Genomic DNA, 26,503 nt, shown 5'->3' on the forward strand with positions numbered 1-26,503 from the left:
ACTTGTTTGACAGTCGCATCAAATTCCGTTATTTTTACAACGATGCTTGAACAAAACAGACATACTCGGTGAAATATTCAAAATATGATTACAGCAGTCATCACTGTGTTACAATCTCAAAACAAACAAACATTTACAAAAAAGCACAAAAAGCATCTATCAAATTAACCTATCTAAAAAACACATTCATTGATTCGCGTGTATGGCGTCAGAAAATGTAAACGTCACATAGGAAGAAATTTTGTCGTTCAATGTATATTCAAAACAATTATAATTTCACATGGGGAATTGTGGTGTGCAGGGTTAAACAAAATAAAAGTTATGTTAGAATTGATTTCAGAAACAGACCGAGATATAAAATTATCAAGAAGTTTATAAAATTTTTTAAAATCCATATATGATAAATACCACTACTTGAGTAAAATAATTTTGTCGTTTGTCGTTCAAAGTATTATCAAATTTATAATAGAACAATAACATAATGACATATAATAGAACAATAACACAATGACGGGATCTTTAAAAGTACAGAGTCACGTTATAAGAACCAAAGAAACACAAAAAGTTGCAAATTTTTTTTATATATTTTTTTGCATAAATCCGCGCAAATGCAGTAACCTTCAACATGTAAATTTCGCTCAAACGTAATGCGTTTTGTCGCGCAAACGTTGGATTTTTTCTCGCGCAAATGAAGGATGAATTCGCTCAAACGTAACGCGCCTATATCAAAATGTCTTTGTTGTATACGACTTCATCGTCGGAAGATAATAAAAAATTATGATGACGGAATAGTATGCACAAGTTGCTCCATGTTATATCGAGACGATTGTATAAAGTATACAAATTTATCATAATAAGATAATAATATTCAAGACAAAATAATACACCGAGGTGACAAAATAGTATGAAAAAGTTGTCTTGATATATATAGTGACAACTATAAAAATAAACCTTTACTATGATATAGCAATATCACATAATAGTATAGTTAAATGACAAATCAGTATAAAAAGGTAGCGCCATGTTATGTCAAGATGCCTTCATAGTGTGAAAAATATTTTCATGACAAAATAAAATGACAGAATAGTATGAAAAGATCGGAAAAGGTACGTACATGTGTAACTCCTTGTTTATAGCAAATTTAAACGTCTTTATAGTAAATAAATTTATCTTAGTGATGTAAAAAAAAATATAACAAATTGACAGAGTAGTATATTATAGTCGAATGTCGCTATATTTTATAACATTTGGCTAATAATGAAATTGTTTCATGATATATATCTCTACCCTTCTTGATATGATAACCGTTACCATAAGGCAGCTGTGGCGTTCCATAGATCATTCTCGGGAAATATTTCCAAATTCATTCTACTTTCACTTTCATTTTCACAATTACATGAAGGAGCCAGATATATACATGTACTGCATAGTGAGGTAAGAACTTGTGTTTGTATAAAACAAGAAATGTGATGATAAAATTTAAATATGGTTGTGTTTGGGATTGAATAAGGACCAAGAACTATTAATGTATACGCGATGAGTTTCATCTAAAAAAACACCAAAAAAGCCAGCGTACTTGTATGAAAAGACACACCAACAGTGTCAACAGAGCTTGATACATTTTTACATATTGAACGTGTCAAAACCAATCAATACTCATACTTCGGATATCTACAATTTGATGCTCATATATTTTCAGTACAATGTTTACAAACACAAAACATTCATGATAAGTACAAATGTATATACATTTGCAGAGTATTAATTTGTGTTTACATGGATGAAACAGTATAAAATAATGTATACGAGATACCAAAATTTATGCCAAAAAGCAAAAAAATAGAGAAAAAATAGGCCGCGTTTAAACATACAGAATAGATTATAATCCATTATATGCAAGTTTTAAACGACCTTGACTATGGCCCGTTAAAAACTTCCATATATATAGATTATAAAGAATAGAGAAAAATTACCCGCTTAAAAATCAAAGAATACAGAAATAAAGGCACCCCATCTTGACCCTCGTACATGTTATACACACTAACTATAAGATAGATAAGATAAGATATTTTTATTTCCAATTATGGGCCCCAAAGGGCATAAACATTACAACATTAATTTTTTCATAATACAATACAAACAATGAGATAAAAAAAAAAAAGTTAAACGAGAACTATTTAAGTTCTTAAAGAATACGTAGATAAAGAATCTATAGTATGTTGGTTTTTTTTAATACTAATGCATTTTATTACAAGTGTGGTTGATATAGATAACAACAAGCAGCCCAAAAAGAAAAAAAAAAGAAAAATAGATATCCACATATGTATAGTACACAAAAAGTTGGATCAATTAAATATATAATAATTAGCCAAAAAGAAAGTAGAAATTAAATATATATATAAAGGAGGTTGTAATGTATGACATTGTTTTTTTTTTAAATCATTGTAACATAATATCGATTCAAATATCGGTGTAGTTCTAAACCTTTTATCAAATGTGTCAATACTTTAAGGCATACAAATTATGTGACGTATTTATATATAAATTTAAGTGACTAGCGGCTCCCTAGGAGTCCATGTTACACGTCCAATGCATTTTGCATACGATAATAATAGTACATGTATGTATTTGTGTTGGTGAATTGACAATGGGTTTAAAATCTGATAATTTGGCTGGATCAAGTTATAATATTCAACTGATCTTTCATAGTTTTTAAAATAAAAAAGCAGAAAAAAATGTCTTTACTTTAAATTGTGATTCAGGGGGGTACCTTCATGACGAATAACGATAAAAGTTCTTGCCAAATGACGTTAACGGTAATTTTTGGTGTATGACGATAAAATGTACACTTTCTTTTAGACGATAAACATATCGAGATTTTGACGATCACATTATTTTTTTTCCAAAAATGACGATAACGTTGATAATTATTTGAGACCTCTGACGAATCACGATAAGGATATTTTGACGAATCACGGTAAAATGTTAACCCAATTTGACGCTTACTACCCTCACTCAGGTGCAACAATTCTGTTAGAAGTAAATTAATCTTACAATTTCATTCCAATGGGTTTATTATAAAAGATTTTGTCTTGAATGCTAATTTTTGCTGTTTAAAACTTATCTTTTCTTTTTAATTTCAAAATATAAGGTTAAACAATAAATTTGAATTTTCCCCTCACATTTTTGCTATTTATGAAACTTCTCTCCATCTATAATAATTAGTGTCCCTATAATGCAAAAAGCAGGTTTTAGTGTCGTCATTCAAGGAGTATGCATTTTGTAATCCTGAGTCCATTGGTGAATTTTGTCATCTTGAATTATTTGTTGATCTTGTCTAGCTCATCATTTCTGTAATGACAGTCACTGTTGATCATTATATTTAAATGAACGTAACGGAGGAGGGTTGCCTATCAAGGGGTAAAACCTTCCAAAAAGAAAATTTAAAAAAATCGATTTCCAAAAATGACGATAACGATAATTATTTGAGACCTCTGACGAATCACGATAAGGATATTTTGACGAATCACGGTAAAATGTTAACCCAATTTGACGCTTACTACCCTCACTCAGGTGCAACAATTCTGTTAGAAGTAAATTAATCTTACAATTTCATTCCAATGGGTTTATTATAAAAGATTTTGTCTTGAATGCTAATTTTTGCTGTTTAAAACTTATCTTTTCTTTTTAATATCAAAATATAAGGTTAAACAATAAATTTGTATTTTCCCCTCAAATTTTTGCTATTTATGAAACTTCTCTCCATCTATAATAATTAGTGTCCCTATAATGCAAAAAGCAGGTTTTAGTGTCGTCATTCAAGGAGTATGCATTTTGTAATCCTGAGTCCATTGGTGAATTTTGTCATCTTGAATTATTTGTTGATCTTGTCTAGCTCATCATTTCTGTAATGACAGTCACTGTTGATCATTATATTTAAATGAACGTAACGGAGGAGGGTTGCCTATCAAGGGGTAAAACCTTCCAAAAAGAAATTAAAAAAAATCGATTGAGTAAATATTCAAACTAAATAAAGGAAAGAGGGCCAATATCGTAGGCTAGATCGTTCTAATATCTCAATCTTCACTATAATATATATATACATAATCTTAAAGATCATTCAATTTTATGGACAATGAAAGACCAGAGTGTCTCACTGTCATTTAAGCGGTCTCAGGTAGTTTTTCACTATATATATTTTGAAAATCAAACTAGCACTTTGACCCTCCGTAAACATATATAGAAGACGAAAAGTTTAGCCTAATTCCTTTTTATGTCATTCATAGCTATATCAACTAACTATATGCACAAAAACATTTTATACTCCGGTTTGATTGTCTGAAGCCAGATTCTTACATCCAAATAAGTAATTTAAATAAATGTTCAAGCTATTGAATTATTGTTCAAATTTTGTGTTTACAATATTACTTATGTTAACCAATACCAGTCATTTACAAGACAGTATTACTAATTAAAATAAAACTTAGTAGTCATAATTGAGCTATATAATGTTGACGTTACTCTGATTTTTCTAGAAGTACTTGACTCACTTATATAAATCAAGGTGTTAAATCTTATTTCATTTAGAAACCTTATTATTGGAGAAAACCTTATAATATGTATAAACATACAGAATATACATTTGATGAGTTCGAATACTCTTACAGAGCTATGTAATTTGAGTAAATTCATATTTCGTACACAAAAATTAAGATCCAACAAATTAAGATCAAGCAAGATTTCATATAATTTACTCACACCATCATTTTAACAGGTGAAATGGCCGAAGAAAATAATTTATCACTGGACACCGAAACATCTGATCAGGAGTTATCAGACAACAACGTTGAAGGTGGTTTGAAAAATGAATCACTTACAGAAAGCAACATTTTGCAAAGCGATATTAGAAATTCTAAAGGTAACCCTATAGCTACAGTATTAGACAGAGATCATTACAATGTAAATGTTAAAGACACAAATTTGAATAAAACGGAGGGAAAAGAAAAAGAAATAGATTTTCTTATTAAATCGTTGAAAGAAGATTCGTGTGTTGAATCTAGCGTTGACTCTTCTGAACTATTACAAAGCATTGATAAACAGAATACAGCTAAAGAAGATGAAGTTGTAAGAGAAACTATTGTGTCTGAGAATTATTATGATACTAATGTAGGAAGTAGTGATCTCTCTTTAGAAGAATCAGTAGATAGAAATGACAAGATAAAAACCTTATCAGATGGACAGCATGAATCTTTTGAAAGCATCAATTTCACAACAGTGCATTCAAGGCAAAGTATGAATAGCTCAACTTCTATTGAAAGAAACGAAGGTGAGCAAACTTGCGAAATCAAGTGTGCTTCAGCAAAATTCTTTGACGAGGGCTCAAGTAATGATTGCCAACAAGTGACAGTGACAGAGGCTGCACCAATAAAACCGCATGAAACATCATTATTTTCATCATTCTTTTTTAAACGAGACGCGGATCAATTAACAAATCGAAAGAAGTCTAGAAGAAAAAAATCGCCAAAAGTACCCAATCCACAGCAGTTGCATGTTGTACAATCTCCAGATGGTTTTATTTATTGCTGCACACACAATGAAGTTGTCAAGTATTGGTGCCATACGTGTGGAATATTGAAATGCGAAAAATGTGTAAACTTTGTATTTAGCAGAACTTGCATTAGTCATGTTGTGACGACAATTGAAGAGCATGTTAATCGAACGAAGGTCAGTAAATTTTATGGCATTTTTACAAAATTCAGTTGCACACTTGAGTCATATCGTATCTCTCTAAATTTTAACGACTGATATATGAACTGGGACACCATAAGCTAATACTGCATTTTTGTAAGACGAATAAGAAATAAACGAAAGTTGCAATAACTGTCAAATTCATTTCAACGATTTGGCTCAAATTCTCATATTTGATTTAAAGCATAATAATCAGCAAGTATCTATATTATAAAAAGAAACCCAGTTACAATTTATGGACTCATTTGTCAGTATTTTGTATTTTAGAACAGTATCAGACTACATCTAATTACTAGTAACCGAAAATTGTCAATTATCATAGTTTAATGACCCAATATAGACATTAATTTGATATGAACTTAAGTAGACAGACAAGCACATGTTGTCATACGATTGTTCTAGATCTGTTGTTTGATTTTATTTCAAAGATTAAATAAATGTATAAATCGAATTATTGAATAACATGTTTTTACCTTGTGCTTGTCGCTCATTTGTTTCACTTTTCAATGTTGACCTTCTTTTCCTTTCTCTATTTGAACATGATCAACCAATTTCCACCTACAATGTAACGCCGAAATCGAAGTTCGCACGGATTCAAATAAGGTTGAATTATCAACTAATCAGCGATGGTTTGTGCTTATTTTAATAAAATTGAAAGAAACGGACTACTATAAGCGAGATTTTATTTCACTATTATGCTTTTGTAAAATTAAATATTTGAAACAACCCGTCAAAGTTAACTAAATTGAAATGTTTAATCGTCGACCATGTCTGTTTGATACAAGTGCATAGGAACATGGTTTCATTTTGCAACTGGTGTATCGAAGCATTGGATTCGTATATATTGTACATAATTTAATCACTTTGCTTTTGACTAAAATTGCAATATTGAACAGAAATTGATTAGAGAGGCATCTTCGTTTATAGGTTTGTTGTCCTTGAGAGTTTCTTAGGAAGAAAGATAAGAAGTTAGCAATATCCTTTAACTCTACTTTCCGCTATATAGATGATGTTCTTTCATTAATTAATTCAAAATTTGGTGACTATGTGGAACGCATCTATCCCATCGAGCTAGAGATAAAGGATACTACAGATACAGTTAAGTCGGCCTCATATCTTGACTTACATCTAGAAATTGACAATGGGGGTCGGTTGAAAACAAAACTTTACGACAAAAGAGATGATTTCAGCTTTCCAATTATGAACTTTCCATTTCTAAGTAGAAACATTCCAGCAGCACCTACATACGGGGTATATATCTCCCAATTGATACGATATTCCCGTGCTTGCATTTCCTATCATGATTTTCTTGATAGAGGGTTGCTGCTCACAAGGAAGCTATTAGACCAAGAGTTCCAAATGGTGAAGTTGAAATCATCCCTTCGTAAATTTTACGGACGCCATCACGAGTTGGTTGACCGTTATGGAATAACCGTTTCACAAATGATATCGGATATGTTCCTTACGTCGTTACTACAATCCCCTTCCCTTTCATGAATGTGACCTACCGAATTAGACTATTTACCCGATTTGTTATCACATAAGCAACACGACGGGTGCCACATGTGGAACAGGATCTGCTTACCCTTCCGGAGCACCTGAGATCACCCCTAGTTTTTTGGTGGGGTTCGTGTTGTTTATTCTTTAGTTTTATATGTTGTGTCATGTGTGCTGTTGTTTGTTTGTCTTTTTCATATTTAGCAATGGCGTTGTCTTCGTTTTAGATTTATGACTTTGGCTGTCCCTTTAGTATCTTTCATCCCTTTTCTATAGCATTTACATACCAAATACATTTACAGCCACCTGTTTGCGACCTAAAATATAAACAGTTAAAGTTAAGAACAATTCACATGAATATATATTAGTATAGTGAGGTAAATTTTAGACCTTTCTTATGATATCAATAAATTCTTAACCATAGCAAAGTACAGAATTTAGTACAAACACCAACGAACAATTTTAGTGTTGTTATCTATGTAAGTAAGTGGTATATGTGGCATAAGTAGGAAAGTTTAGATATTTGTTCATTTTATTTTTTCCTGCTGGAGTTCTAGAATTTAGATGTGAAATATTTTATGTGATTTTGTGGAATTTATTTCAATTTAAACTTTTCAAATTCATCCCCCCCTAAAAAATGAAATAAAACTACAAAGTAAAACGCTTGATTAAAAATGCTAAACATTTATTTATTTTTAGGAAGTTCAAAGTCAAAAAATTGAGAAGGAAAGTAACATTTGTTTAAGAACGCTGGATCAAGCAATCAGAGTTTTGCAACGAAATGAGCAACAAACGGAGGTAAGTGAGAAAATAGAAAGGCATTTAAGTATTTTTTTTATCTGCTTTAAAGACCCATTGATGTCATGAGCCTCAGGGTATTCTACCCTTTGGCTGGGTTATTATCCCCTTGACACATTCAACGTTTCAACTTTCAATTCTATATATTGCACATGGCTTCAACTTTTAACATCTCTTCCAGCTTGGTACATTTATTTTGCAAACTATGTGTACCTTTCCAAATAACCAAGGTGTTTATACTATTAGGATAACACTTTTCGGATATTCATGAATTTATTTGAAAAATAGATTGTTGAGCTAATTTTTAAAAGCAAATTTAGCACTCATGGTTTATCTGACAATCTCGTCTAGAGGTTTTCGAGGTAGATTTTGTTGAAAATAAAAACCTTATATCAGATTGAAGGTGTTTATTTTGTTTTCAGAGATGTTGTTGAACTTATTCTTTGCTAAGTTAATTAACATTACAGATGCCAAAGCAGGGATCCAGTGTTTTTTTTATAATTGGTTCCTGAGAAATGTAAATATACAAAAGAGCTTCGGACGTAGTGTTAGTAATACATTTCCACATAGTCATATGTATATTAAAATTAACTATTCATCTGAATTGAAATAAACGTCTTTTGAAATCACTTATCACTAAATGTGAGATTCGTTTGTTTTATAATATATTATTGAAGATGATGTGACGATCTTATATGCCTTTTAACCTTTTTCAATTCAACAGAATTATATTTCTTTGCCATATTTAGTGCATGTAATCATTGTAAGATTTAGATATCTCTTGTAGTTGCAAGCACTGATTCAGAAAGATAGAATTCGTCAGGAATTTGCATCCTTCTATCATTTACTAATTGAGGAAGAACAGACAGTTCTGGATAATATAAATACGGTAAGGTATTGGTCATTATTTTTTATTTTTTTGTGGAGAGGGGGGGATTGGGGAAAGAGCTTTTTTTTGTATAAATAATTGCAACCAAATTTCGGGACGAAAAATTGTTTCAGAAGATGACGAGGGTTGTGTTTGACGACATTGACTGTCTATAAAAGGGTAGTGAAAATGTAGTGTTTCTTTTGAAAATAATCGGGAAAGCATATATTCAACACTAAGTTAAAAGGAAATATTGCGTTAACGTAACGCGATGGAACAGAGTTTAGTTTCACTACAAAAATAGAATTGAAGTTTAAATGTGAATAGTTTTGTGTGCCATAGATCCAAGTATAACATTCCTAGATTTGTCAATTTCAAGAAAAAGATATGAAACATACATCCTTTAGATTCTGAAACATCCTAAATATCAATTTAGTAATGATTGACACGTTGGCTTTTGAGTGACAAAATATAATCAATGTATCTGAACTTGAACTACCGACGAGACCGTTTGTTAAGGAAGAAAATATATATTATGCTCTTTGAAATGTCTTTTATCTTTGGCATGCATCGTATATAGATTAGATCTAAGGAAACCTGAACAAAGTAAGTGCTAAACACATGTGCTTAATATATTTTTTTTTCAAAATATAAAGCGATTGCAATTTTGAATGTTTTACATGTTACGCAATGGTCTCAGTTAATATATAAAAGAAGGAATGTAATATATATTTTATTATAATAGCCGACGAGGAAAGCATTACTAGACTAACGAAAGCTATATCTTTATATAGCCTAGTTGGTCGAGTTGTCTAGGGTGCTCGACATAGTGCTTGTGGTGTTGTCACGATGTCTCAGATGCAATGGTTTAAATCCCACTGAGGGGAAAATAATTTACTAACGCAAATTTGTAGATCTGGAATTGCTGGGCTAAATTTGAGATGAAGTATATATTAATTATGGTGTTACCTGTATAACTATATGTTATCTAATGAAGAGCATGTGTCGTAAGTTTATCACATATTTAGACGTATATATGTAATATATGTAAAATAATATTATTTTACAAACCCGTCCCCTTTTCCCGATTGTGACCTACCGAATTGGACGTATTATCGTCTTTGAAATGATATGAACGACACGACGGGTACAGCAGGTCGAGGAGGATCTGCTTACATGGAGCACCTGTGGCCACCTCCAGTTTTAGTGGGGGTCGTGCTTCTCAGTATTTAGTATTCTATGTTGTGTTTGTGTACTATAAAATGTCTTTTTGTCTTTTTTATTTTTTAGTTGTCAGTATTTATTTTCTTCAATATATGAGTTTTAATGTCCCTCCATCTTCGCTAGTCATAGGTTACGAAGGACGTGGATCGTAACCCTTGGCTAGCGAAGATGACGACCCTCTGGTATATTTCGCTTCTATTTTATAGAGTCTTGATAAATACAGAACACAGAACAGATCTTGTGAACAATTATATGGGTCTGTGGTTGAATATGAAGCTGACTTGATGAGTAAGAGTTTAAGTCTTATGGAAAAAGATGATCCATTTGGAATTAATTTGAATGTAAGTACACACTAATAAAATTGACCTGTAGAACATTTTTATACCGACGAAACCGTTTTTTTAAGAAAGAGAAATAGATATTTTATCGCAAGTCGTCGTATCTGTATATTTCTGTTCATATAATTACATGTATGTTTTATTATTATACGTTATTTTCATCGGCTAACAGCAGTCTCGCGTCATTCTTCATTTTAAAAATGAATTGCACGAATTGCAACATATATGATAACATACGTACGTTTCCACAATAAAGTGCACAGGTAAATAAAAGAAAAACGTGATAGTGATCATGCTTCTTTTAGTAATTTCATAGGGTTGTAAAAGCGCTGACCGTGCGCACATTTTTAGAATGAATCGCTTCATACAAAATGTACTTCGGTCAACGCTTTTGCACCTCCAATGAATTTCCAAAATAAAACCCATTCAATTCTCAAGTAAGGTATACAGGTATTCACAGCTTGTATTTTTCATTTTTTTAAGATGACAAACATATCAATTGGGTGCCATTTTACGAACGTTATATAACAATCGACAAAAAAATATTTGTCAATGAGTGATTAAAATTCTACAATGTTTATTTGTATGTGAAAATTTATAAAGCATCTATAGTTGAAAACGAAGTACAGTTTTACCGGAAACAATTTACTTACTTATAGTTACTTATAGTTGATTTCCAGTACAGGATCCCTCACGAATCCTCTTTACCAGACTCATAATTTAATGTTTTACTAATACAGTTTTGGCCATGACTTCCGAATATTTCTGCTCCGTAGTCATTATAATATATCTCTTCGTCTGACCAATATTTGTCTAATCGGTTTTAAAGGCATTTATATATGGTGACTTTTTTATTTTATCTGGTTGTTTGTTCCAGGTTTTAGCAATTCTAACAGAGAAAGAGTGTTTACGGATATTGGATTGGAATCTTTGATGAATGACTTAATACTGTTGTTCCTGCTACTATATCTTTGTTCGGAATCGTCAGCCTTTCTTAAAAATGAGCTTACTTCTTTGTCGTAGTATCCATTCATTGTTTTCAAGGTTTGAATCATATCTCCTCTTATTCTCCTATAAGATAATGTTGGTCTTCTTTGGACACCTTCTATTTTGTCGATATCTTTTTTCTTGTATGGGGACCAGACTGAGCTGGCATAGTCTAGTTGGGTTCTAACCATGGTTTTGTATAATGGCATGAATGTCTCGATTCCCAAGTATTTAAATGTTATTCGATTAACTGCAAATATGGAGTTGGCCTTGTTTACTTTTTCACTTATGTGGTTTTCAAAGGTGAGTTCTGAGCCGATAAGGACTCCTATATCTTTTTTCTCTTTAACTTGTGCTATTGGATGATTTAGTAGCCTATATTTTGGTAGATGGTCAGTGCTATTAGATTTCTTTCTTATTTTCATATATTTAAAATTTTCCGGGGGAAATTTGATTAGCCATTTGTCACCTCCGGGATTCCATCTTGTTAAGATCTTCTTGTTGAATTTGTTTGTCATTCTGGGTTTTTATTATTCTAAAGATCTTGGTATCATCTGCAAATAAGTATGCATCAGAATCCACTTGGTCTGGAAGATATTTGAAAAGGTTAAAAATGTTTTTAACTGGTTGGTTGTTTATTCGTGACACTATTTGACTCCACTAGTGATGTTGCAAGGCACTATTTATGTATTTCAATTCAATCCATTCAATCCATACAATCATTCACTTCTCAGACATTACAACTGTACGGACGTGCTTGGTCTACTCCTCTTTACCCTAAGTCTAGGCTGTTGATTTAATAATAGATGACCACCGACTTACTACTTTCGTAGACAGAAACCTAACTGTTACTAACGCTATACAGTACATGTACGTTGTTGTCTCCGTAAATAACCGTTCAGCATACACACCAAACCCATTATGGATGGGAGAGTGTTACGGGCGTCCGAGGGGCTGTATCCTAGGAGTTAGATAATAAACCGTTATTTTACTGTCTTACAACTTTGTCCCTTATAATGATTCTTGTCATCGTTAATTATATGTCCGACACTCATAGCCCAGTACGTCATCGTGGTGGTAAGCGGGCTGTCAGGCCGAACAACCTGGTCGTGAAAGCAGCCGTTGTGAAGGCAGTCAATAACACCAAAATAATCAACATACGAAGAAGATCTCACCAAACCAAAATGGCAGCCGTTTTTTCCAACTTTCCATCGTCACGCATATTTTTTTTTAAACGCTCACCACTTTCTGGTACCGAGCCGACCATGAGAGGACTTTATAGTCAGACTATGTCGTTAACCACTTCTGGTATCATCATTATTCATGTATTTAACGTAAACGAAATTTCGATGTAAAATGCACTGACAATTCCACCAAAAAAGAAATTATAACCTAAATGTGTAACTTTTTATGGTAATTCTGATGTGATTTGTATGATTTTGTCGCTCTCTTTCAGTTTATCATGTTGTATAATTTACAAAATAGGCATAATAAAATAGATTTATTTTATTTTAGAAAGGGGAAATAATTTTGTGCAGAGAGTAAGTACATCTATTTGATAATGTGACGAAATTAATACGTATGGGAAACTCTGTGTAAAACTAATAATGATGACTTCAATGTTCTAAATCTATCGAAGTACACGTGTAAACAATCGTAAATTATCTACCAGTATACCAAACAGAGGCTTGCAAAATGTCTTTCAATATTTATACAAACCAATATAGGGTCCATCCAGATAAACGCAAAATGTACGGCATGCATCGAATAATTAAAAACAGACATCAATTGGTTGTTCTTTTAAAGATATATTTTCGTTTTAATGTTTTTCTACCGAAAGTCTAAGTCTGGAAAGTACTTTTAGGTTGATTTTAAATATCAAATAAAAATCATTCAACTAAAACCTTGGGAAAAAAGATAGCCACTGGCATACAAGTAAACACTCTATCTGTGACTTTCCAGTCAAACTGACGAGATCAGAAGTGTGTAAAAGATCATTGAAGATATCAGGTTTATACTAAAATTTGTTTCTTTTAAAACTACCAAAAAGTTTAACAGCCAGAGGAGCATTATATAGCATTCAATTTATAAAGCTGAAATGCTGTATCAGTAAGACACAAAATTGGAGGAATGTTTTGCAGTTTTCGACTTAGTTATAGTTCGACAATAAAAAATGATTTGATAAAATAATCCCAGAATACAAAGAATCAAATATCATTAATTGTCCGATCGATCCTTTTTTGTTGATTATGTCATTCAATAAAATCAAAAATAAGGAGAAGTGTTATGATTGCATATAAGACAATTATATATCCATTAAAATTCAAAATATAGTGGATGTAAGCAATCGAAGGCAACCGTTTTGCCTGCAACAATGAGAAAAAATACTTATTGTATAGTCGACTTTTAAAGGTCTCAACTAAATATATTATGTATCAATTTAATTGAAAAAAAAAATAATGACCCAACTTATAACAAAACCATTTACGAAACACAAATATATCAGTCAGGAATTATCAACCACTGAACTTCTGACATGAGACAGTCACATATATAATATGGCGGTGTTAAACATATTTGAAGTCACCAACCCTCACCATAACCGACAGTGGTGTAGCAGTTCAACATAAGATGAAACTAAAAATAAGGTGAAAAAGGCTCAATTCACCAGATTAATACAAAGCAGAAATATAGATAATTGAAACACAGGTGGGACGTGGGAGTGCTTTTATATGGGTATATCCCTTAAAACAAAAAATAGACAGGAAGTACATATCTTAGGGTACTTGTACTTACTGGGAACTAGTTCAAAGCCAATTACAACTGATAACTGATTATATAATCATGTATCCTAGACTTAAATATCAATCAATACACACATCCAATGACCATCCTAGATATGGGCAATATGTATATGTAGAAAATATTTTTTACATCATATATATACACACATAATTGAATTTCGCATTCATGCAGGATATACGACATGTTGAGAAGAGACTAAAATAATCGAAAAGCTTTCTAAAATATGGCGCATATAAACGTATTATCATCTAATCTACTAAAAATACCTACTTCATTACTTACAAATACTTTATCTGAAACAATAATAATTGGTGACTTGTATAAGGTTCTTTTCGCTAGCCACTACTCTAACATTTGTGTGTTCACTTTTTGTATAGTTGGTTCAAGCTTCAAGACATGACGAAAGAAGTTTTAAACTCTATACCATCTATGCCTACACCAATAAGGGACCAGTTTACTCTCTACAGGCAGAAACTGGATACATTGAAGCACCTCAGTACTGGTAAAATCTTTCGAATATTTTATTTTAAATAATGTTTACAGAAATACAATTCTTTTACATACTATGCACTATTGCATTCCTTTTAGAATAGTACTATTGAAGCAACGTTATAAGGTGACCTATTCTGGTCACTCAAGTGCAGACAAGTTTTTTTTGATGCCAGTGTCCAGTTCGCATATTTGACCGCGGTACCTTTTTGATGAATGAATATCAGGAACAGCTTTACAAAACTAGTTTACTTAGTTTAAACACCTTAAGGATAATTTCAACAAATATTTTCACACACATGTAACTTTTAGTATTAAAAGACTTTTGCTGATTAGCTGTATGACCTTTTATTATCGACATTCAAAGAGATGTTTCCTAATTCAAACCTAATACAGTAGAGTGTCAAATAGATTTCAAGCTTAGCAACATTTTTACTTTAACAGCGCCTATAATCTTACAGTTAGTATAACGAGAATTGATTCAGACAGACATATACACTTTGGTTAATTACTTGGAAACCCCCTAGAAAAATGCTACATATAGAGGAATTAACAAAATGAATATCGCGCGTTATTCAGTGTGCACCAAATTTTTTATGGTATATATTCATAGACAGAAAAAAATATTACAGTCATTCCTTAAATGACTCCTAAGTTATTATTGAATGTTTAAATTAGTTGTCGTTTTTATTTGAATTTCTTTGTCAATCCGTATTGCTCAGTGAGAGTAATTCAAAACATTAATACTGTTTAATTCTATTTCAGTGGAACATCCCATCGAAGTATCTCCTGTAAGCTTCACGCTATACATAGATGGCAATAAAATGATAACACCAATAAAATTATCGGATTTATTCATCTGCAAAAACTCGAAGTATTCTTTTTCAGAACTTGAACTGGATGTTGAAATTCGATGGGGCCCACGTAATCGCGAGGAAACTTACAATGCGCATTTGAAAATGAATGATTATATCTTTAATAGTGACGACAAACCACATTTTTGCGAGTCTCAACGGTACTTAGTTAAAGCCAGGCCATTATTGATTAAAAAAGATGAGGAATGTAGTCAGAATGAAAATCGTTCTCGTTGGAGAAATATTTTGGTGGTAACTGGTACGTGTATTTCCATTTACTTTTATTTATTCGAATATATTATGTTGTTTATTCTTTAGTTTTCTATGTTGTGTCATGTTTACTATTGTTTGTCTGTTTATCTTTTTCATTTTTAGCCATGCCGTTGTCAGTCTATTTTCGATTTATGAGTATCTTTCGTCCCTCTTTTTAAATTCATAACGAAGATTGTGGTAGAAATTTCACATTATAAGCATCGAGTAATTTCGATTTCGTCCATGCAAAAAAAGATTATAATATATATTGGAACCAAATAAAAACAAATGAATATTGTATTATTGCCTTATTGGCTATCGTATCACTTTTCCGCAATTTTTTATTGGTGTTTACTGGTCAAATATTTATGGAAAACGATCAAACGAAAATATATTTTCATCACTATGTATCATCACTGTTATTGTAACCAGACACATTATGTAAATAAACTCATCATAGATACCAGTATTGCAATTTTGTAAGACAGTTTTTGTTTTTATAAGAACGGAACTCTCCCATAACCCACCTTTTATAAAAATGTACTGCAATAACACATGCGGATTTTAATAGAGGTCACCAATTGGTCTTTAACACAGTTAGAAAATCCCGAACCTGAAGGCTTGGAAATTGACATATCTGACATAAAGTAGACGCATTACGTATTTACATAAGAAAACTTATATTGCTCTGAAAAAATCTTTTATCTACGGTAAGAACTTTGTAGTTGTCATTTTTTATAAGATCAAATAGACAGAATATTACCATTATGTAAAAGAGAGACTGTTTAACATTAATAGTACGAATTGTACTTCAAAAATTGAAAAGATTACAAAGCCATAAAGAACAAAGCGTTTAGTCAAAATCTGCAAGGGATCAGAGCTTTGCATAAGGGAGATGCATTATTTGATTTATAATATTTTGTTAAACATTTTAAATTAATTTTTTATAACACAATATTTGCATTTTCAAGCCAAACGGATATTATACCTCATAAGTTGAATAAAGTCTTAACAGGCTTATGAACATCTGATATCATTATATATGTATAATCATTCAAGGGTGTAAACTCTTTTTGGGATACCGAGCGCTTTTAATTTCACTAAAAGAGAGACAAAAAAACTTTAAAATTCAAAATTTGAAAAAAAGAAACGTGATTGCAGAAAATACAAATACAAAAATACAAACAACGTTTTACAAAACATAACACGAACCCATCTAAAACCGGGCGTGATCTCCAATGATTGAACCGTAGGTAGATCCTGCACCACATGTGGCACCCGACGTGTTGCTCAAGTACGGGTTCGTGGTATTTTCAATTTGAACATATCAGTCACCATCTGTGTAACAGAAATTTACATAAATGTCATCTAACTCGTGATGATGTCTTTTAAACATTCAAAGGGATGTTTTCAACTATACAATTTGGAACACTTGGTTTAATATATATTTATTGTACATGTTGTAAGCACCAATCTTCTATCAAGAAATATAATATCAGCTAACAGATATGTATTCCATATACATACGCTGCAGGAATGTTATTTCACAGAACTAAACAGTTCACAATTGGGAAGCTGAAATCGTATTTTCGTTCTCAAACAACCTGCATTGTCAATTTCTAGATGTACGTCAAGATATGAGGCAAACCGTATCTGGAGTATTTCATATTATTCAAGTTCGATCGGAAATATTGATGTGTTCCACTTAGTCTTCAAACTTGAACTATTTAGCAAGAGGACATAATTTAAAAAGCGTAAAGTTTTACGTATTGTAAACGAACGACTTCGAATTACATTGTTTCAGAGTCTATTTTTTCAAATAGTCCACGGAACGTAGGCATGTTACAGACATGTTTAAAATGTATTTGAAGGTTGTCAAACATGTTCAACCATGTAATTATTAGTGCACGGCAATAAATACTACGGAATAAAGTCAATGTGGATACTTTGTTTTATGTCTCCCTAGTGTTAAGTTAGTGTCCATTTCTATTTCGAATTTATTTTTCAAATTGTTCATTATTGTATCGTTGAATTGTGTTTTCTTTCTTTTCTAATTAGGTTATCACCCATTATCTGCCCGTCAACAATTTGCAGAGGCATTCGCATATATGGATAATTTGAGAAAACAACTGACAGGAAAATATCGAATTGGCTTTCTCACCAGTGATCAGAGTAAAGAGTATGTACACTAACGCTTAAACACATACATATCTTGTATAGTAAACAAAATACGATAGACAAGGCTACATATAAGTATGTTATAAGTTGTCTAGTAATACCTTTTCCATATCTTTTACTTTTATCTTTGACGAAAATAATAATGTATTCGACTGAACAGCTGGTAAAACAAATATAAATAAACATAGTCTAATTTCAGCATTATGTTCACCTCAGACGTTTTTGGCATTGTTTCTTTAAATTCTTTATTTATATTGTTTGGCAAATATTTCATTATTTTTTACGACCACTGGGTTTCATATCACAAACGGAAGGTTGGAATGTTTTTGGGTCTTATTGTCTGAACAGTGTAGGAATTTAACAGCCAAACATGGACCAAAAAAAGACATTTTCGTGTTTCAGGACAATAATTTGTGTATAAATGTATTGATATTTATGATTGATTTATTGCTGGTTGCTTGACAATGGCAAACATTTCATGCATGTTCAGGACGATACAAGTTAACAAGTAAACAATTAATACAATAGTTAGATCTTGTGAAAGAGTTTATCTGGGATGTTGGTCGAGGAAATTTGGATTGCTACTGTAACTTAGGCAGTTGGATAGGGTCAGAATTTTTTGCCTTGCAACATGCCACATATGGACCTCTCAAAAAAAGTGTTCCTAACGTTGAAAGAGCGTGACACTCCCTTTACACGAGGCATACGATTTAACGTCCCCATTCTGACTGCACTTGACTGCAAACTTGTACATCCAACATAACTAAATTGCCGACTCACTTTAGCAATGTTTATGAATCTATATGAAATTATTCTAAAAGACCCCATACCCCAAAAAAGGCGGAAATGAATTTTGGGGTGATGACCCTAACCATTAAGAAAAATGGTCAAAAACCAAAAACTTTATGATACTTTGCTTAAGGGGACCACTTTCATGGTCTTTAGATTATTTAGAATGTTAAATCTTACAATGTATTTATATTTTTAATTTTGGATCCCCTTATAAAATTGTGGCACATTGAAAACCAAAAGGTCCAAAATTAAAAACTCTGTTCGATTTCATGAAATGAAAATTATTGAGGAGCCTTGATATGACAAATCTAACCATGTATTTATTTTTTTAATTCTGTGTCCTCATTTCAAATTGTTCCATATTAAGGTCCACATGTTCCCAAAAAATACTTATTTTGACGTAAAAAAAACCCAATTCTTCGGGCTCCCTCATATGCTGAATCTACACATAATTATATCTTAAATGATGTCTCCGTTACCCAATAGGTCCGAAGAGTCCATTTTTAGCTCACCTGGCCCGAAGGGCCAAGTGAGCTTTTCTCATCACTTTGCGTCCGGCGTCGTCCGACGTCGTTGCGTCAATCGTTAGCTTTTACAAAAAATATTCTCCTCTGAAATTACTGAATCAAATCAAACCAAACTTGGCCACAATCATCATTGAGGTATCTAGTTTAACAAATGTGTGGCGTGACCCGGTCAACAAACCACGATGAACACCACGGCTAAACATAGAACATAGGGGTAAAATGTAGATTTTGGCTTATAACTCTGAATCCAAAGCATTTAGAGAAAATCTGACATTGTATAAAATTGTTTATCAGGTAAAGATCTATCTGCCCTGATCGGACAACCGGTTGCTGGGTTGCTGCCCCTGAATTGTATATTTTAACGAAATTATACCGTTTTTTTGGCTATTATCTTAAATATTATTATAGACAGAGATAAACTGTATACTGCAGTAATGTTCAGCAAAGTAATATCTACAAATAAGTTTATATGACTAAAATGGTCAGTTGACCCCTTAAGGAGTTATTGCCCTTTATAGTAATTTTTTACCAATTTTTCCTAATTTATTCTAATCTTTTACAAAAATCTTCTCTTCAAAAACTACTGGTCCAAATTTAACCATACTTGGCCATAATCATCATTGAGGTATCTAGTTTAAAAATGTGTGCGGTGACCCTGCCAACCAACCTAGATGATCGCAATGGCTAAAAATAGAACATAGGGGTAAAATGTAGATTTTGGCTTATAACTCTGAATCCAAAGCATTTAGAACAAATCTGACATGGAATAAAATTGTTTATCAGGTAAAGATCTGTCTGCCCTGATCGGACAACCGGTTGTTGGGTTGCTGCCCCTGAATTGTCAATTTAAACGAAATTATACCGTTTTTTGGCTATTATCTTAAATATTATTATAGATAGAGATAAACTATATACTGCAGTAATGTTCAGCAAAGTAATATCTACAAATAAGTTAATATGACTAAAATGGTCAGTTGACCCCTTAAGGAGTTATTGCCCTTTATAGTCATTTTTTACCAATTTTTCCTAATTTAATCTAATCTTTTACAAAAATCTTCTCTTCTAAAACTATTGGTCCAAATTTAACCATACTTGGCCATAATCATCATTGAGGTTTTTAGTTTAAAAATGTGTGCGGTGACCCTGCCAACCAACCTAGATGACCGCCATGGCTAAATTTAGAGCATAGGGGTAAAATGTAGATTTTGGCTTATAACTCTGAATCCAAAGCATTTAGAACAAATCTGACATGGCATAAAATTGTTTATCAGGTAAAGATCCATCTGCCCTGATCGGACAACCGGTTGTTGGGTTGCTGCCCCTGAATTGAATTATACCGTTTTTTTGCTATTATCTTAAATATTATTATAGATAGAGACAAACTATATACTGCAGTAATGTTCAGCAAAGTAATATCTACAAATAAGTTTATATGACTAAAATGGTCAGTTGACCCCTTAAGGAGTTTTTGCCCTTTATAGTCATTTTTTACCAATTTTTCCTAATTTATTCTAATCTTTTACAAAAACCTTCTCTTCTAAAACTACTGGTCCAAATTTAACCATACTTGGCCATAATCATCATTGAGGTATCTAGTTTAAAAATGTGTGCGGTGACCCTGCCAACCAACCTAGATGACCGCCATGGCTAAAAATAGAACATAGGGGTAAAATGTAGATTTTGGCTTTTTATTCTGAAACCAAAGTATTAAGAGCAATTCAAACCTTAAATTGTTTTGCAAGTCAAGATCTATCTGCCATGAAATTTTCCGATGAATCCGACAACTGGTTGTTGGGTTGCTGCCCCTGAATTGGAAATTTGTATGGAAATTTTACTGTTTTTGGCTATTATCTTGAATATTATTATAGATAGAAATAAACTGTAAACAGCAATAATGTTCAGCAAAGTAAGATCCACAAATAAGGCAACATGACCAAAAAGGTCAGTTGATCCCTTAAGGAGTTATTGCCCTTTATAGTCAATTTTTAATAATTGTGTAAAATTTGTAAATTTTTGTAAATTGTAACAAAATATTTTCCTCTGTAACTAATGGGCCAAGTTCATTATAAATCGAGATAATTGTAAGAAGTAAGAATGTTCAGTAAAGTAAGATCTACAAACACATCACCATTACCAAACACAATTTTGTCATGAATCCATCTGTGTCCTTTATTTGATATGCACATAGACCAAGGTGAGCGACACAGGCTCTTAAGAGCCTCTTGTTATTATTTGCTGTATTTAAACCTGTATTTAGATTTTTGATTTTGGAAACAATTTGCAAGCTTGTGTAAATCGGGGTCCCAATTAGACTGAAATATTTCAAATTGAGGTAATAAGGTTCTTTGAATTGCCGAATCTAACCATGTATTTACATTTTCAGATTCTCGTTATAAAATTAATTCTTATTACAGAACAACCTTTAAGTTATGTTTGATTTCATCAAATATTAAATTGGAAAATCTAACCATGTATTAAGTTTTTGGATATTAGACCATGAATGATGAATGTCAAATTTCAAAGTTCTCTGTCTACCTTCTGTCTGTGTCAGTTTTCAAGCTTGTGTTAATCGGTGTCCAACTTAGACCGAATGATATCAAATTGAGGTAATGAGGTTCCTTGAAATACCGAGTCTAGCCATGTATCTACTTTTTTAGATTCTGGTTCTCTTTATAAAATAAATTCTTATTACATTCCAACCTTAAAGTTTAGTTTGATTTCATCAAATACTAAATTGCGGAATCTAACCATGTATTAAGTTTTTGGACCATGGAAGATGAATGTCAAATTTCAAAGTTCTCTACCTACCTTTTTTTCTGTGTCAGAAACCTATACTTTGTCAAATCTTTTGGAACAATCAAAATTAAGAGCAGTGTGTAATATTTTATTTATATCTAGCTAAGATACCGAACATGTAATTGTGTTACCAATTAATGATCCAATGCTCTCTTGATAAAACAAATCCTTAAATATATCCTTGATTTGTTTTAGGTTCTTAAAGTGGACAAAATCAAAGATGTGGTTATTTTCATCCCACAGTGAATTTAAAGGTAAGTTAATGTCCTAGACCATTGTAAATGGTACGATAAATCCCGTTTATGTCACCTAAAAGAAATACATATCATTATTAGAAAAAAACTCAGACCCAATTAAACGTGTAACATAAGGTCAAATACATAATACAATATATGTCAATACACATAGATTATTAGCACCAAACTGTGTAAACCATTCAGTCAAAAGATATACAATTTATTTATGGATCGATATGACATAAATCAAAGAAATACATTATCATTTATGATAAGTTTATTTACAACCACTGGGTCGATGCCACTGCTGGTGGAGATGTATTTCCCCGAGGGTATCACCAGCCCAGTAGTCAGCACTTTTTGTGCTGACACGAATTATCATTGATAAGGTTATATTTATAAATTAACTGTTTATCAAATTTGGAATTTTTGAAATACTAAGGCTTTTCTATCTCAGGCATAGATTACCTTAGCTGGATTTGGCATTTTTTTTTAGGAATTTTGGTCCTCAATGCTCTTCAACTTCGTACTTTATTTGGCCTTTTTCACTTTTTTGGATTCGAGCGTCACTGATGAGTCTTTTGAAGACGAAACGGGCGTCTGGCGTATATACAAAATTTAGTCCTGGTACCTATGATGAGTTAATTTAATTGTTTTGATGATTAAGAATACATACGAGACGATTTAAATTTTAAAACTATCAATTTCTCTCACCTTAATAGCAAAATACCAACTTCACCTCCATATGGGATATACATTCCCCAACCTCGATATTTAAGAGCATGAGTAACTGCTATGACCAGTGTCTGTGTAGAGCATTGATGAACCAGGGTATGTCAAAGAACATCTTTTCCATTTTCTAAAAAGGTTCATTGGGAGGTACTAAGACTTTACTAATAAATGTTCTGTATCACCTTTGCAAATAATATTCCATGACCTTGAAGTATAGATTATGGATACTGACGTTGTTTATCATCTTAATAACGTGTTATAGTATTCTTTTATTATGCTATGATAACTTCTGCGTTGTTGTCTTTTTTCTGCTGATATGCTTTTTCTATATGCCTTTTTGTGCTTCATTTATAAATATGACATGGCACTGTGCTCATACATTTCGTCATTGTGTTATTGTTCTATAATAATTTTTGTATTCTTGTCTTTTTTTATTTTCGCTAGTATGCTTTGTCTACATGCTTTTTAGTGTTTCTTTGTAACATATGAATTGACTCTGTACTTATACATCTCGTTATTGTGTTATTGTGCCATGGTAAATGTTTGATTATTTGTTAATGTATGTTATAATGATTAACACAAAAACACAATGTTGACTGCTGTACCCTTATTTTAGACATTTTTTCCTATTATGTCTGTTTGTTTTCACATGGTTGTTAATATATTACAACATTGTGCGACTGTCATACAAGTGATAGGTTAAGCTAGCTATAAAACCAGGCTTAATCCACCATATTCTACATAAGAGAAATGCCTGTACCAAGTCAGGAATATGATAGCTGTTCGTTTGTTTGGTGTGTTTGAGCTTTTGATTAAGTTTTGGATTTTGTGTCAAATGTTCGGGCTCCTTGGTGTTTCTCTTTACTATACAATGTAAAATATTTTGCCCCATAACACCCATTTATTTTTTCGTATAAGACTTATTAGCTCATGAAAGGTCATTTACCAAAATTTTAAAAGATTCTTTATTTTCTTTCTTTTGGTTTGAGACCCAAATAATACTAATGCAAATATACGGTAAAAGTCCGATTCAGCATTTTCCCGCCATATTTAAAATCTCAAATATCTTGAAAAGGAGGTCCATGACCTATCAATATTTTCAGCTTATCTTTATCCTTAATTGATGCTCTACAAGCTTATAGTGTCAATTTTAATTTCTTAATTTCTTGATTTTTACCTAACCTCACCTAACCCACATCCTTAAAGGCTTTCCGTTTAAATTTTTTCTCGGATTTGAGTATTTTCGAGTTTTACTGTTTGTATATATAGAGAATAATACATGGCAAACTCTGTATCGTATGTCGTATCATCCCGAGACACCAATATCAGCCCGAGGGATGATATTGGTCGAGGGTGATACGGCATGTGATACGGAATTTGCCATGTTTTATACGCTTTATCATATAATTCAACAGGAGAGTTATATTATATGAACTGTTCACTGGGTTACCTTCAGTTCTATTTTTTATTCTTGTTTATTATTGATTTTTTTGTGTGTTTTGTATTTTTTATAGTTGCATTTTGTGTGCCAAAAAATATGAAAACTTGACGTTCGTGACGTCACATGTACATACCAAACAATGACGCCATTCAATAAATTGCATCACGCCCGAATGACCGTACCTTTTTTGAGGAAAATTACTTTTTAACCTTAAATAAAAATTGACTATGTAAAAAAAAAGTAGGGGTGTGATAAAGGATATGCGATAAAGGGTAGGGGTGTGATAAAGGGTATGCGATAAAGGGTAGGGGTGTGATAAAGGGTATGCGATAAAGAGTAGGGGTGTGATAAAGGGTATGCGATAAAGGGTAGGGCTGTGATAAAGGGTATGCGATAAAGGGTGCGCATCAAAGTTGCGCGATATGTATTAAACAGCAGGCTATTTATCAAATATTTAAAACTACTGTATTTACTACAAAACATATGATAATTTTTTTTATTACAATCTGTAGGATTGATAAACATACAACATTAAAATCTCATATTTTGCTATGAAATTTAATTGACACCATATAATAATACCACAGATTGATTCAGATTATTGCAGACGTTGGTCGTTTAATGATCTGTAATTTTTTTACCTTTGCATTTTGTCGGATTCAGTAGCTTTTATAAACAATCATGCGAATTTTTTATAATTTTTTATCAACGCTGATATATTTTTTAACAGATTTATTTGACATTAGTCCTGAAGAGATGAGAGTTTTAGCATACAGAACAGATAAGGCAACATATGTAAGTTGAAATAAAAGAAAATGGGATACGTAAGAATGCCAAAGTATTGTCAATTTGCTTTTTTCATTTAATTTAGTCTATTTCGGAAATTTCCTTGGAGATAAGTAATTTTGTTATGTTACTTTTAGAGAGTGTAAATCAAGGTCTGATGTTGGGATATATCCAAAAATATTAGGTAATTATCGATAAAACACGTTATAGATTCGGCTTTCTCTTCAACGTTTGTATTAGAGTTTTGGACTTCGAGCATCATTGAAATATAATAACATTAATACCGTAAATATTTTTATGTAGAAGTCTTGTATAATTTTAAGAAATGACATGAAAAAAAGACACACAACAGTCTTCATATCGATACATTGAAAACTTTGATAACACAAATCCAACCCTCTTCGATGCTCCATACAGGTAACGTTGTACTACTTAGTGGATGATAAGGCATATTCAGTGATATCGCAATCAAGCGAAATGGGATATGATTGTGGGTTCAAGAATGGAAATATCTGTGGTCATCTGTGCCACAGATATTCCATTACGGTCAACATTACTATTTCATATTTTAATAACTGTATCTTGCCACGAGATATAACATTCTTTTCTTATACGGCGTAACGAAGTAACTTATCAATCAATAATCGCTGTATTGCTATTAAATATTAACTACTAATATCCGACCATTTGAAAAGGAATCTGTTAAGTATGAAAACAATATATGTTTAAATGAATTTCATGATTTTTCCTTGTAGAGTTCATTTCATTCCTTGTTTGTAAGAGAAGTGTTGGAAATATGTGTTTATGCAGAAAATATGAGAAAATGGAAATTCTTGCGAGGGGGTTTATAATAACTCTTATTCTGACATACATCGTACACATGTCATGTACGTAAACATATTGAAAAACATAAAAACCAGCTGCAGGATGAAATAAAATAATTTGATATTAAACAGAATGTCTTATACTTGGTCTATATAATCTTGTTAATTAAATTTAAATGTTTGCATTATGTTGTGTAAATGGTCATACCATGTTTGCACTATGAAAAAAAAATGGTACGTTCTCCCAAATTTCACAATTCATAAGTCTTAATATTTGTACCTCATCACTTAAAGGACGACCTTTTAATTAAAATGGCAGCTTGAAGAGATA

At 32.0% G+C, this 26,503-nt stretch overlaps 1 protein-coding gene across 1 annotated transcript; it reads left to right on the top strand.

Annotated features, from left to right (window-relative positions):
- Window positions 1-1,384: 1,384 nt before the first annotated feature.
- Window positions 1,385-26,503, top strand: LOC143073107 (uncharacterized). The gene is made up of 12 exons (XM_076248418.1): window positions 1,385-1,434; window positions 4,775-5,724; window positions 7,945-8,043; window positions 8,831-8,932; window positions 10,342-10,476; window positions 12,976-13,001; window positions 14,643-14,767; window positions 15,520-15,867; window positions 17,919-18,039; window positions 22,349-22,407; window positions 25,293-25,357; window positions 26,104-26,503. The coding sequence occupies exons 2-12, from the start codon at window positions 4,780-4,782 to the stop codon at window positions 26,197-26,199; spliced, it is 2,121 nt and encodes a 706-aa protein (XP_076104533.1). The 5' UTR covers window positions 1,385-1,434; window positions 4,775-4,779; the 3' UTR covers window positions 26,200-26,503.

The sequence above is a fragment of the Mytilus galloprovincialis genome, chromosome 4 (genome assembly GCF_965363235.1).
Source record: "Mytilus galloprovincialis chromosome 4, xbMytGall1.hap1.1, whole genome shotgun sequence".
Classification (NCBI taxonomy): domain Eukaryota; kingdom Metazoa; phylum Mollusca; class Bivalvia; order Mytilida; family Mytilidae; genus Mytilus; species Mytilus galloprovincialis.